Source organism: Podarcis raffonei, chromosome 13 (assembly GCF_027172205.1).
Source record: "Podarcis raffonei isolate rPodRaf1 chromosome 13, rPodRaf1.pri, whole genome shotgun sequence".
NCBI lineage: Eukaryota > Metazoa > Chordata > Lepidosauria > Squamata > Lacertidae > Podarcis > Podarcis raffonei.
Genome location: NC_070614.1, coordinates 43,003,069 through 43,017,892, shown reverse-complemented (window position 1 = coordinate 43,017,892; position 14,824 = coordinate 43,003,069). Strand labels below are relative to the sequence as shown.

At 39.7% G+C, this 14,824-nt stretch overlaps 2 protein-coding genes across 2 annotated transcripts; both read right to left on the bottom strand.

The window, feature by feature from the left end:
• Positions 1–4,236: 4,236 nt before the first annotated feature.
• Positions 4,237–5,255, bottom strand: LOC128399650 (olfactory receptor 4N5-like). The gene has a single exon (XM_053361293.1). It carries the CDS (start codon positions 5,237–5,239, stop codon positions 4,286–4,288), a length of 954 nt encoding a protein of 317 aa, XP_053217268.1. The 5' UTR covers positions 5,240–5,255; the 3' UTR covers positions 4,237–4,285.
• A 2,540-nt stretch (positions 5,256–7,795) lies between these two features.
• On the bottom strand, positions 7,796–8,710 carry LOC128400024 (olfactory receptor 4N2-like). The gene has a single exon (XM_053361968.1). The coding sequence runs from the start codon at positions 8,708–8,710 to the stop codon at positions 7,796–7,798; it is 915 nt and encodes a 304-aa protein (XP_053217943.1).
• Positions 8,711–14,824: the final 6,114 nt, after the last annotated feature.

Genomic DNA, 14,824 nt, shown 5'->3' with positions numbered 1-14,824 from the left:
TCAAGCAGCAGGGAGCAGGAAAAAGGCTCATGTCGATCCATTTGGTCTCTGCAGCTTTAGCTCATAAATACAGCAGGTCAGGATCACTCTTGTGTGATTCCAGCACCCATGTGTCCTGTCCACAGAAATGGCAAAGCAAGAGGCAAGCTCTTAGTGGAATTCAAACCTTCTTAGTAGTGATTTCAGCCAGAAACAAGTGTGTTATTTCAGTCAATAGGAACTACAGCACAAGGATCTCTATGGCATAACTTAGCAAATCTAGCATTTGAAACAAGGACAGTTCAGCTCTTAGACACCCTGCATCAATACAACCTAACAACAGCCAATGGGCTCCTCATTATAAGGGAAGAAAATGATCCCTAGTTTCCTTCCTGATCAGATCTTCACTCTTGTATGCTTATGCTCTGGGTAACCTAGAAATGGATAGATCTGTTGATTTTTCTTTCTCTGATGCTTATTTCACCAGTATTAAATTCATTTCCCCAATTTCCACACCAGTATGTGAACTCTCCTTAAAAAAAGTACATTGTACACATTTTTCTATGTATTTCTCCCACTTTTCATATTTATGCAAGTATCCCCCCCCCCAATATCTATGCTTTCTTTTGTTTAAAAACGAGGTGCCAATACTCATATACTGTATGGGTGAAAGTGTTGTGGGTGCTTGTCCAGAAAGTCCTTGTCCAGAAGGGAATGTGCCTGTTCCTTGAAGGGCTACAGTGGCAGAAAGAAAGGAGCAAAAAAAATAATAATCAGTTTACCTCATTCCTCCGCCAGTGGCCCAATCTACTTTCCTTCCTCTTTAGTTGTGACTAGTGAGAAGGAGGGAGAAGGGGACGACAGAGGACAAGATGGTTGGATAGTGTTCTTGAAGCTACCAGCATGAGTTTGACCAAACTGGGGGAGCCAGGGGAAGACAGGAGTGCCTGGCGTGCTCTGGTCCATGGGGTCACGAAGAGTCAGACACGACTAAACGACTAAACAACAACAACAAGTGAGAAGGAAAAGAAGGGGTAAGAAGAGCTGCAGAAGAACAAGGAAGGATAAGGAAAGGGCTGTAGAATTGAGAGAAAGCTGCCTCTTACCAGTTCCCAATTGCCCTCCCTAATTTTCTAGCAGTCCTTGAGGCACCACTAGGCTCCCTCATCCATCTCCATGGTTATATGGCTTCTGGCCCTAGGAGAGCCAAAAGTGGGGAGAAGAAGTTGCCTATTCAAGGACATCCAGGGCCCTTAGGAGCAGCTCCTTCCATTGCCTCCCAAGGACCTTATTAAAAAGTTAGCATCAAGAACTTTATTAAAAAGTCAGCTTTGGAGCTTCAGCTGCCAGGACTTCAAAGTACAATGCAGGGAAGTTTGGAAGTCCTATAAATTATCAGTTTTTGGAGGTTCGGAAGTAGCATGGGGCTGTTTAAAGCAGGGATTTCAAACAGCTCGTGCTGCCCTTTGAATCTTCAGGCAATGTGCTGACAAAGCAGACCCCCAACAGGATTGAACCCCACTGTTCCACCCATCAGGTGATGTCACCCAATTACATTAGATGATGACAGGTGGGTGTGGTTTGCAGAATATGGCCTCATGAGTCATCTTGGACTCCCGGGAGGGGCAAGACTGACCCATGGGACAGAGGTTTCCTACCCCTGAGTTAACATTTGCCCATCAACACTAGATACTGAATAATCCCTGGCTTTGCTGACATGATTGTGATAGCATTTTATCTGAACAATCTCTTCCTTTGGTAGACATGATTGTTGCATTACTGTTAATTTCTCTCATCTACTTTTGATCAGCTTACTGCAACCAGGGCCAGATTTTGGTTTGATGAGGCCCTAAGCTACTGAAGGTAATGGGGCCCTTTATATGTCTAGCTGTCCTTTATCAACAACAAATTGTTGCTGTTTTGTGTGTGTTGAATACATGCTATATGGTAATTTATGGACCTAATAGGTCCATACACAACACAAAACACTTTTCCTCTATGTAGGTTTTATTTTATTTGTTTTTTATCTTATATTTTGGAAATGTACATCCAGGTTTTTTTCCTTTACATTTTTTGAGGGCCCCAAGAGAGTGGGACCCTAAGCTATAGCTTGTTTAGCTTATACGTAAATCCGGCACTGACTGCAACTGTTAGCTGGATTGTCACTCTTTGACTCCTGCCTTTCTTGATGACTCTGCTTTTGCTTGATGGGCTCTGAAATCCTGTCAGGCCTGCTCTGGATTCTTATCAGCAGTGGAGAAATTTGCTCTTTTCCACGTTGACAGAATGCCAGTTATTAACTGGCACTGCAACATGTTCATGTAGAATCAGAAGAATCTTTATTTGCATCAGCCACTAGCCAAAGCATTAAAATAAAATGTACTGAAGATAGAGGTAAAAACTTAACAATAAAAAATACATTTTGGGGATTTACATCAATAATCAAATAACAGATCTTATTCTAATTGTCATATCTTATGTAGCCATATCTTACAGGGAAGTTGTGTGATTGGTTATTTAGATTAGTGTTGCCTAATTTGGCTTTGTGGTGCTGTTAAATAGTAAAAATAGTAAAAATAGTAAAACTGGCTATTGTCATGAAATTCTACTCAATATCACCCAGAGCAGAACTCCAATGTATAGTTAGCAGAGTAAAAACTTGTAGAATTGTAGGATTCCCAGTAAATAGACAAGAGGCAATTGTATTTCATCCAGCAGAGCTTTACTGCTATTGAAGGCAAAGTAGCACAATGGTCACAAATCCAATACATTCAGGACTGGCACTGTCCATAAGAACTCTAGTTGCAGCAGACTTAACTTAAACTTATAATAAATTATAATAAGTCTAAACCTTAACACTAAGCATACTATGTACAGAACACCACACCAAAAGGAAAGAAAGACAGAAAGGAAAGTGAAACCCAGGTTCAGCTTCTCTGAAGGAATAATCCAAACATCATGAACCTTCTGCTTGTTTCTTTCACACAGAGAAGCTTCCAGAAACCATCTTGAATTAATTAGAATAAGAAAGATCTCTACATATCAGATCAATACTTTCTGTACTAAGAAATGCAAACTCACAGCTATATGGTAAAAGAATATCAGGGCATTCAATATAGGTAGATCATGAGTTTGGATTGCACAGAAATGTATCAGGTTTTTTTTTTTGTTTTCTGTGCAATTTTAATAATACAGGGTTCCTCTATAGGAGGCTTGGGCACATAAACCCTAAATATGTCACTGGACACCAACTCCCATCAGCTTCAGCCAGCATGGCCATTGGTCAGGAATGATGGGAGTTGGAGTCCAGCAATGTCTTGAGGGTCACAACGTACCCACCTCTGCTCCATAGATTACACTTGAATATTCCTAGAATGTCTAATGATTGGAACAAAAGTTGATAACTTATTACAAATACTCGTCATTATTAGGAGAATGTTCTCAACATTTCCAACACTTGGAAGTGTGTGTAAGTAGGAAGATGTGAAGGAAACAAATGTGCTTGAAGTGTTTCCTGTTAGTTTTGTACTGTATTTTACAAAGAAAATGGATTTTACAAAGCATAAATTGTATTGCCTTTTTAACTTGTTAACTGCCTTTAAAAAGTGTGTGTGTGTGTGTGTGTGTGTGTGTGTGTGTGTGTGTGTGAAATGTGAGGATGGGGGTGTTTGCTGTCATTTTGTTGCCTGAGAACATGGGAGTGTGAAGACTTCAAGCAGGCTCAGTCAAGAAAAAATTATGAAGACAGGCATGTAATGGACTAACGATTTATGCATTGCTATGAAAGTCTGTATTTTTGGAACAAGAAGACCAAACCCTCCCTTGGGCTCAAGGGAGAGAAATAAATTGTATTGAACTCAATATATAAATAATACAGCTTGTTCAGTTGTTGCCATCCTAACAAGTAAAGATTCATCTTCAAGTTTTGTTTAAGGAGTCTATTTTACTACAAAGGTTTGGGGGTGAAACTGCAGCACAAATCTGAATGACTCAAAAATAGCTAACATTTTCCAGCATGAAGATTGGTTTTGGCAAGTTATTCCAAAGTTATTAAAAAATATGTGCTAGCTTTACTACACAGTTAATTAGACTACAGTGTTGAAAATCAATTTCACTCACTTATATCACTTTATTTCATAGAAATACTTCATTTCAAATAAACTTTAAAATTTACCTTTGATGATATGCACTCACTATAAATACACTACTGTGTTACTACAACATTAGTCCAAGAAACTGGGATGATAAAGTAAAACATAAAGTGATCACTGAAGCACTACACTCTATTTTCCTTTCAGATATCTGCCTAAATTTTATACTTCATCATCAGTCTCCACATAGCAACTTTGATCTCCTTGTTCCTGAGTGTGTAGATCGTGGGGTTCATCAAAGGGAAGACCACAGTGTGGAAAAAAGCCACTATCTTGTCAAAGGGGAAATCTTGGAAGGGGCGGCAGTAGATGTAGATAGCCGGACCAAACATGATGAAGACAATGATGATGTGGGTGATGCACGTAGAGGAGGCTTTGCTCTTCCCTTGACCAGAGCCTGTCCTCACCTTGACCAGCAAAGCCCCATATGAAATGAGGAGGAGGATGAAACATCCAGTAGTGACCAGACCACTGTTAACAAACATGACAAATTCTAATGCATAAGTGTTGGTGCAAGCCAGCTTGATGATCTGGGTGATGTCGCAAAAGAAATTGTCCAGTTCATTGGGGCCACAGAAAGGAAGTGGTATGATGAGAATCACCTGGATTATAGAATGTATGAATCCTCCTGCCCATGAACCTACAACTAACATCCAGCAAACCACTCTGGTCATCACAGTGGCATAGTGCAGTGGGTGGCAGATGGCTACATACCGATCCACAGCCATGGCAATAAGGAGGTTGATCTCGGCCCCACCCAGAAAATGAATGAAGAAAAGCTGCGCAATGCAGCCCCTGTAGGAGATGGTTCTGCAGCCAGCCAAGACGTTGGCTATCATCTTTGGAGGGATGACACAGCTGTAGCAGATGTCCATCAAAGCCAAATTGGCCAAGAAGAAAAACATGGGGGATCCCAGATGGGAATATTTCAAAATGGTCACAATGATCAGGATGTTCCCAGGTAGGATGATGACATAGAAGAGCAGGAGGAGACAACAGAGGAACAGCTGCAGCTCCCAGATCTGTGATAATCCCTGGAGAACAAACTCTGCCACTACTGTATAGTTCAGTTGTTCCATCTCCACTACTGTATGGTTCCATTGTTCCATTTTTAGAGTGCATAGCTCTGCAGTCAAATAATGATGAAGATGTTAAACAGGAAAAATCTACAAGGTGGGTTTCCCCTCTCCCCTCTTTCATCTCAAGGTTATATAAACAGTGCATACAGCCCATTGATTGGCTGGTTTGTAAGAAACCAGTGGTCCAGTTATCGTTTGGGTATCTTGTCCAGCTGCTGCTTTTTCAAAAGGCAAATGAAAAGTCAATTTCAATTGAAAAGAAGTTTATCATACTGGTATAGTTTTCAAAGTGCCAGGAATAGATGCACTTTCTTGACTAAAGCTTGGTAATCTCTTTTTTACCAAACATGCATTTCCTCTAATAAACACTGGCTTCCTTGTTTTCCTAAAAGCAGAGTTTCAGTGTGATTATATCTGGGGGAAAGCATGCTTCTCCAAGAGGGGTTCAGTATTCAGTTCAGCTTCTGCTGAGAATTCACCTCCAAATGCCAACAACATAGTCTCTGGCCATTGTCCATACTGTCTGGGCCTTGATGAAGCCCAGCAACACCAAAAGGACCACAGGTTTTCCCTCCCTGTTCTAGTGAAAGAATTGCAAGGAGGGTTATTCTCTACTGGTCATTGACTGAAATAAAAAATGAGAAAAATAGAGTGGTGAAATTTCTATTTAATAAGCATCAGTTTGAGGCTCATCTGTGCATTTCATATTTTAGTGCTCTTTCACTTGCTGCTCAACTTAATGCAGTAGAAATAATGTTATGATTGGCTACTAATGTCCTCCTTGTTAGGTTACTGGTGTGCTAATAGTTTAGGCTGAGTGCTCAGTGTGTAACAAACTCTCTCTCTCTCTCCTCTGGGCAATATATATGAGATATATACATCTTTTGAATTAGATACCCATCAGATCAGGAAGAGATAAGAAATATCCAGCTGTGGGCAGGAGTGGGTAGAGAGAACGAGCAAAAATATTTGATTAGAGAGATCCTGTGCTTATAGTGCCTAAAGGGAGTTGAGTACAGAAGTTGTTCTCTGAAGATTTATTCCCTGCTTTAGGAGTGCCTGCTTGCTTCCATCATTCTTTGCTTGGATATTTGTAAATAAAGCAAATATGCTGAACCTTACATTCCATTCCATGTATAAATAATGGGACTGAATAAACATAGGAAATAGATACACATACATAAAGGCTCTCTCTCAGATACCCACATTATGGACCTGTGAAGTAGAAAATATGCAGACACATGAGTTTTCCAGAAGAGGGACCTCAACATATTGCCTTTCTTTTTCTGAAATCCGGTCCCTCCAAGAGAAAAGGTATGATTGTTCTTCTCTCATTAAAATGTATGCAAGTTTTAGACTATCTTTTGCAACATAGAAAACAATGAATGTATGTTTCCTTTTAAACTACTAACGAGAGAAAAACAGTTTAGATAAAGAACATAAGAACACAGGAACACAGGAACATAAAGAACATAGGAAGCTGTCTTATACCGAGTGAGACCATTCATCTATCTAGCTTGGTGTTATCTGCACTGACTGCAGTTGCTCTCCAGGATTTTAGACAGGAGTCTTCCCTACCTGGAGAACCCAGGGATTGACTCTGTGGCCTCTGTACCACTTCACTATTGGTAGCAGAGAGAATTCACAACCTTGCCCATCCCATCAAAGACCTTGTGGCTACAGGAGTGAATACAGCCACTTCAGCTCCCTCACCCTATTCCTTTATCGCTCCTCTTGCTTTCTTGAAGAAGGAAGGAAGGAAGGAAGGAAGGAAGGAAGGAAGGAGTATGATGGGAGACAGAGTAGGCTGAAGTGTGAAGATGCAGCTGTCACTTACCCCCTGCTGCCACTAAGTGTATGACAGCCCTTGAGGCAGCGACAGGTCTCCTCATCCTCCCTAGCTATATTACTTCTGGCCCTGGGAGAGCTGAAGGTGAGGAGGTGTGTATCAAAGGATAAGCTGGGCCCTTGGGTACAACCCTTCCACAGGCTCCCAAGGGCCTTATTAAAAACCAAACTTCTTTTTCATTTATTTTCAATACTTCAAGGCTACTTCAAGGATGTTGAGTGGAAGCTTGTGGCTGACAACCCCATTTTGCAATCCTAACTACACTTATTGGGAAGTAAATATATTTGCATAAACATGCTTAGGAAAGTATGGTAAGGTGGGGGTGCCATGATGATTTTCTGGGGGCAGTACACAGGCTATGGATTTTCTCCTATGCTACATTCCCCAAAGGAGACACATATTTGAGAACAATGACCAAAACACCAAGAGTTCTATTGCTTTTTTAATTATTTTTTATTTTTATAAAGGTTTTGCTTTCTCAGTGAAAAAAGGGTGTTTTTTATTTGGAAATATTTATATATGATTTTTATGATTTTATATTAATATGATTTTTGTCATGTAAATACCATGGTTCATCCAAGGAACACGAAATAGTATCCATGTTCCCCAATATACATTCATTGGAGTGTCAGAAAGCGATGATGTCTACCCTATTTGCATAAGATCTACACATCCATGAGAACCCTGTGCACCATGAATCTTGGGAAGAGGGACTGATTGTGAAATCAATAATTTCTTTATTTCTTCATCAGTTTCCACATAGCAGCTTTTATCTCCTTGTTCCTCAGTGTATAGATCATGGGGTTCATCAGAGGGAAGACCATGGTGTGGAAAAAGGCCACCACCTTGTCAAAGGGATAGTCCTGGAAGGGGTGGCAGTTGATGTAGATGGCTGGACCAAACATAATGCAGGCAATGATGATGTGGGTGATGCACGTAGAGGAGGCTTTGTTCTTTCCATGGTTTGAGCTTGTCCTCACCTTTATAAGCAGGGCCCCATAAGAGATGAGGAGGAGGATGAAACATGCAGCACTTACCAGGCCACTGCTAACAAACATGAAAAATTCCAATGTGTAAGTGTTGGTGCAAGCCAGCCTAATGAACTGGGTGACATCACAGAAGTAGTTGTCGAGCTCATTGGGGCCACAGAATGGCAGAGGGATGATGAGAATGACCTGGATTATGGAGTGCAGGAATCCTCCAACCCATGAACATACCAACATACCCCAGCAGACTACTTGGGTCACCATAGTAGCATAGCGCAGTGGCTGGCAGATGGCCACATACCGGTCAATGGCCATGGCAATGAGAAGGAACATCTCAGCTGCACCAAGAAAATGAATGAAAAAAATCTGAGTGATACATCCCTGGTATGATATAGTCCTGCGACCAGAGAATATGTTAGCCATGAGCTTTGGTGGGGTGACACAGCTGTAGCAGATGTCCAAGAAGGCCAGGTTGGCTAAGAAGAAAAACATGGGGGATCCCAGATGGGGGTCCTTACAGATTGTCACAATGATGACAAAGTTTGCAGGTAGGATGATAATGTAGAAGAGCAGGAGGAGAACACAGAGGAACAGCTGCATCTCCCAGAGCTGTGACAACCCCTGGATAACAAATTCTTTCACTACAGTGTGATTCCCATTTTCCATCCTTGCAGATGTAGTCCTGCAAAACAATTATATCTGAATTGTTAAACAATAAATGATTGCAATCCCACCGCCCCCATTTATACACCTTATTATAAATGCAACCAATTGGTAGGCTGGCCAGGAGCAGATCAAAATAGCTCACAGGTTCATGTTACATTCAGATTCTGTGGCTTTTGCGCAGAGAATTGATGATTGCCTAACAGCACTGTATGGGTTAGATGTCTCAGTGATATGTGGTCCGGCTGGACTGGATGGCTAAAATATGTTCAGAAAACTAAACCCAGGAGATGAGTCACATGGACTCCTCTGCAATTAGAACATGATGTCACTGATAGTGAAGAGGAGAAATTCATTTCAGTGTACAGTTAAAGCCAAATCGATCACATTTGCACTTTCAGGAACAATAAACAAACCACAACACAACTATTCTTTGAAACTTGCACTTATCTAAATGTATTGAGCCTGGGACCTTCTGAAGTGCAAAACAGATTACCACTGAGTTATGGCCCATTTCCCAAATCTAAGGATAACAAGACTGAGATTCAGTGCTGCTGCTGCTTCTGGACCCTATACCTTCCTTCCTCCAACCCCAGAGATTCTCAAGACCATGATAGAATGATCAGATCTGACTGAAAACCTTTTGCTGCCTGAAATGAGGAATAAGATCTGGCTTCCTTAACCTCAGCCCTCCAGATGTTTTGAGACTACAACTCCCATCATCCCTAACCACTGGTCCTCCTAGCTAGGGATCATGGGAGTTGTAGGCCAAAAACATCTGGAGGGCCGAGGTTGAGGAAGCCTGAATAAGATGGTGCCCCCACCCCACAATACCACACTCAGCTGCTGATAAAACTGGCAGCTTAACATTACTTTGATACCAGAGAATCCTCAACTACACATCAACTACAACCAGCTCAGGAGGCAAAGGGCAGGCCATATGGAACACACAGTTCTGCCCTCCACATTTCGCACCATCCAGCATTTGCCACCTGAAGCAGCTTCCTCAATTTGCATAAATGGTAGCGCTGGCCATACTTGCAGAGCTCAGGGACTAGGCACAGAATATTTTGTCATTTTCAGTTTTGTGGTTTCTCATTTTTCCAATTTTAAATTCCATTCCCCACATTTCAACATCAGCTTGATATTTGTTTAGAAAAAGAGTCCTAATCAAAATCAATCAGCATTTTAATACAAATTCCTTCTAATTTTTTGCATTTAAAGTAATGACTACCCCCTTAAAGGGGACGCAGGTGTGCTGTGGGTTAAACCACAGAGCCTAGGAGTTGCCGATCAGACCCATTGCTCGGTCCCTGCCCCTGCCAACCTAGTAGTTCAAAAGCACATCAGAGTGCAAGTAGATAAAAAGGTACCACCTCAGCAGGAAGGTAAACGGCTCCTCCGTGTTCTCTTTGCTTCCTTAGTATTGATTAGCAAGGAACATAGGAACATAAGAAGGGTCTGCAGGATCAGGCCAGTGGCTCATCTAGCCCAGCATCTTCTTCTCAGTGTGGCCCACCAGATGCCAGCAAGCAGGACAACTGGTATCCAAATTGAACCAAATGATCAATAGAGGAGCAAGGGAGGAAAACTAAAGCCATGTAAAAAGACAATGTAAAAAAGAGCAGAGATGAGACAAACACTTACCCTTTGTTCCCTTTCAATTTGCAGACAGCCCTTCTGGCAGAATAAATCTTCGTCATCCTCATATTTATATTGCTTATGGAAGAAGTGCATCCAAGGATATACTGAGCCCAGAAGAAACACCTTCCACTGATCCCAGAGGACCTCATTAAAAAGGATAGCAATTTCTTTTATTTCAGTGGTGCTTCAAGGATATTGATAATCAGCATGAGGTTTGACAACCCCATTTTCTAGTCACTTCCCCATTTAATTGTCATTTTTTTATTAAACCTCAACACAGAGTAAATAACAGCTCTCCTTTTTTGTACATGAATGATACATACATGGCTATGGACTATGGGTAGTAATAACACAGTTTTGTTAAATGATTATTTTTTATTTTTAAAATATTTTTATTAGTTTTCTCAGTAACAAACATCGCAAAAAATAAACATCAAGAAAGGACTCTTAACGGGGAAAAGAGAAAAAGAGAAAAATAGGAAAAATGGAAAAGAAAAAAAATCTATTTACATATTCAACATCAAATCCAAATATGGCAATGGGAGAGTATCCTCCTCCATTGTACCTGATGGCAGCAGACTAGTTTAGTGACTGTGTAGAAACATGGGAATCTGCCTTGTACTGACTCAGATCTACAGGTCAATCTGCCTCACTATTGTCCACACTGACCTGCTCAGATCATAATGCAGTGTTGCTGGAAATAAAATTGTCTCTGCAGGGTCTTACAGATGAAGAATGAAAGATGGTTTATTGAGGAATGAGCAGATGATTAGGAAGGCCCAAAAGACTCTAAAGGATTAAAGGTAAAGGTAAAGGTACCCCTGCCCGTATGGGCCAGTTGTGACTGACTCTAGGGTTGTGCGCTCATCTCACTCTAGAGGCCGGGAGCTGGCGCCGTCCGAAGACACTTCCGGGTCACGTGGCCAGCGTGACGAAGCTGCTCTGGCGAGCCTGCACCAGTGCAGCACACAGAAACGCCGTTTACCTTCCCGCTGTAAAGCGGTACCTATTTATCTACTTGCACTTAAGGGTGCTTTCGAACTGCTAGGTGGGCAGGAGCTGGGACCGAACGACGGGAGCTCACCCCGCCGCGGGGATTCGAACCACCGACCATACGATCGGCAAGTCCTAGGCACTGAGGTTTTACCCACAGCGCCACCCGCATCCCTCTAAAGGATTACTTTGAGACAAATATTAATTCTGAGGTGGAAATAAGAGTTGTTTGGGATGCAAGTAAGGCAGTAATGAGAGGATTCCCTATACAACAAAATTTGATCAAGAAAAGGATACAGAATGAGAAAAAAGGCAATATTCTGTCTCAATTAAAAGATAAAGAGAAGAACTTGAGATCTAATCCGAAGAATCAGCAGATTCAAAAGGAAATTAAAGCACTACAGATCTAATACTCCCAGATTATAAATCAGGAAATAGAATGGAAAATAAAAATGATGAGACAGAGAAACTTTGAATCGGCAAATAAATGTGGAAAACTGCTGGCTTGGCAGTTAAAAAAGAGACAGAAACAAAGTACTATTACTAATATTGTATCAGAAGGAAAGTCTATGGAGAATCCTGCAGAGATAAGAAGATGTTTTTAGAAATACTATAAACAACTGTATAAAAATGGAAAAGAAGATAATGGTAAAATTGAGCAATTTATCCAAGTACATGGATTGCAAAAAAATCCTGAAAATAAAAAGATCCTACTTAACGGATTGATCATAAAACAAGAGGTTGAGAATGCAATAAATCAGATGCAGCTTGGTAAAACACCAGGGCCAGACAGTTTGTCAGCAAAATACTGTAAAACTTTGAAAGACTGGCTTATTCAGCCATTGATGGACGTATGCAATAAGATATTAAGAGGGGACAAAGCACCTGAAACCTGGAAGGAAGCCTTTATAACCCTGATTCCAAAACCAGAACAAGATAGGTCCAATGTGAAAAATTATAGGCCGATCTCATTACTCAATGCGGATTTCAATTTTTTTGCTAACATTCTGGCCAATAGGTTGAAGAAGGTACTAACAGATTATATTCATAAGGACCAGGCAGGATTTCTACCTGGGAGACATATGAAAGATAACATTAGGAATATAATCGATGTGTTAGAAAGATTGGAAGTTAAAAAAACCTCTAAAGCAATGTTAATGTTTGTAGATGCTGAGAAGGCCTTTGATAATGTTTCATGGAGTTTTATGAAAAGGAATTTAGAAAGTATTGAGGTTGGACAATAATTTTTAAATGGTATTAATGCAATCTATTTTGAGCAAAAAGCTAAAATTATAGTTAATAATGTGGTTTCAGAAGAAATTAGAATTGAAAAAGGAACCAGGCAAGGGTGCTCACTTTCCCCTCTGCTTTTTATTTCGGTCCTGGAGGTTTTGCTAAACATGCTAAGGAAAGAGTAAGAGGTTAAAGGTATAACAGTAGGATCCAAACAATATGAGTTAAAAGCCTTTGGTCACAATTTGGTGTTAACAAGACCCAGATTCCAGTGCAGTGAAAGCACTGGAGTTGATTAAAGAGTTCGGGCAAGTAGCAGAATTTAAGTTAAACAAGAGCAAAACCAAAGTATTGGCGGAAAAAAATAGATAATGAGGTGAGAAAAATCCTTCAGGAAAAGACAGGCCTTGTTTTTGTGAAAAAAGTGAAGTACCTGGGTGTGAATTTATCAGTGAAAAACTTGAATTTATATAAAGACAATTATGAGAAATTATGGAATGAAATAAAGAGAGAACTTGAGATTTGGTCAAATTTAAAATTGCCATTAATGGGCCAAATATTGGTGGTTAAGATGAATGTACTGCCAATGATGTTGTTTTTATTCCAAGCTTTACCAATAACTGATAATGTCAGATGTTTTAAAGAATGGCAGAAAGCATTGTCTAAATTTATCTGGCAGGGGGAAAACCCATAATTAAATATAAAATATTAACAGATGCAAAAGAGAGAGGGGGATTTTCCCTGCAAGATCCGAAGATATATTTTGAGGCAGCAGCTTTCTGCTGGGTTAAGGAATGGATTCAAATAGATAATGCTGATGTGTTAGACTTTGAAGGATTTGACAATGTATTTGGTTGGCATGCATATTTATGGTATGACAAGATATCGGCTCATAAAGGTTTTAAAAATCATGTAATTAGAAAATCTCTACATAATGTATGGATAAGATATAAAGATCTCTTGGAAAGGAAAACACCCAGATGACTTTCACCAATGGAAGCTAAGGCTCAGAAAAGTTGAATATGGAGAGTAAATAGTTGAAAGATGATGATTTACTAGTGGAAGAAAATGAAGAATTTAAACTAAGACCATTTGACCAAATCAAAGACAAATTAGATGGATGGTTACAATATTATCAGATTAATGAATTATATAAATTGGATAGGAAAAACGGTTTTGCAACAGAAAAATCCAAATTGGAAACAGAATTGTTAGATACTAATGTTAAAAAATCTCTCCAAGATGTACAATTTGTTGTTAGAATGGCATACAAAGGATGAACAAGTTAAATCTGTGATGATTGATTGGGCAAGAGATGTTGGACACAATATAATGTTGGAAGATTGGGAAAAGCTATGGAAGAAAGGTGTTAAGTTTACTGCATGTACGGTATTAAAAGAAAACATTATGAAAATGGTGTATGGTACTTAACCCCAGTGAAATTAGCAAAGATGTATCATACAAAGGATAATTTGTGTTGGAAATGTAAAGAAAAAGAAGGTACTTTCTACCATATGTGGTGGACGTGTCCCAAGGTGAAAGACTTCTGGGAGAAGATTTATAATGAGTTGAAAAAAATGTTGAAAAATACATTTATTAAAAAACCAGAAGCCTTTCTACTTGGAATAATAGGAATAGAATTGCCCAAAAAAGATGTTAGATTGTTTTTGTATGCCACTACAGCGGCAAGAATTTTATTAGCCAAAAACTGGAAATCACAAAAGATACCAACAATAGAAGAATGGCAGATGAAGATGTTGGACTTTTTGGAGCTGGCCAACCTGACTGGAAGAATCCGCAACCAGAAAGAAGAGGAGACCCAAAAGGATTGGAAGAATTTTAAAGAATATCTAGCAAAATACTGTAATATAAGATAAAGAGAAATCTCTTGGAAGTAAAAAATTAGGCCTAGGGTTACAATAAGTTGATGTAGTTAAAAATACAAATGATTGGAATATTAATAATGGAGAAGAAGTTAGTAAATTAAAGAAGTTAATATTATTAGAAATATGAATTTAGAGAACTGCTAATTAGGTGATAAAATGAAATTCAGTTAGAGGGGATTCGAGGAAGTCAGTCATCAATGTAATGCAATCAGGATTTGGAAGTTAAAATTCTTTTCTATATGTTTTTCTGTATTTTTGTGTATTGTAATGTTTTTCTTTTGTCTTTTTTCTTTTTCTTTTGTACGTGACTAATGTGAAAATTAATTTTGAAAATTGGGGGGGTAGTATTGTCCACACTGAT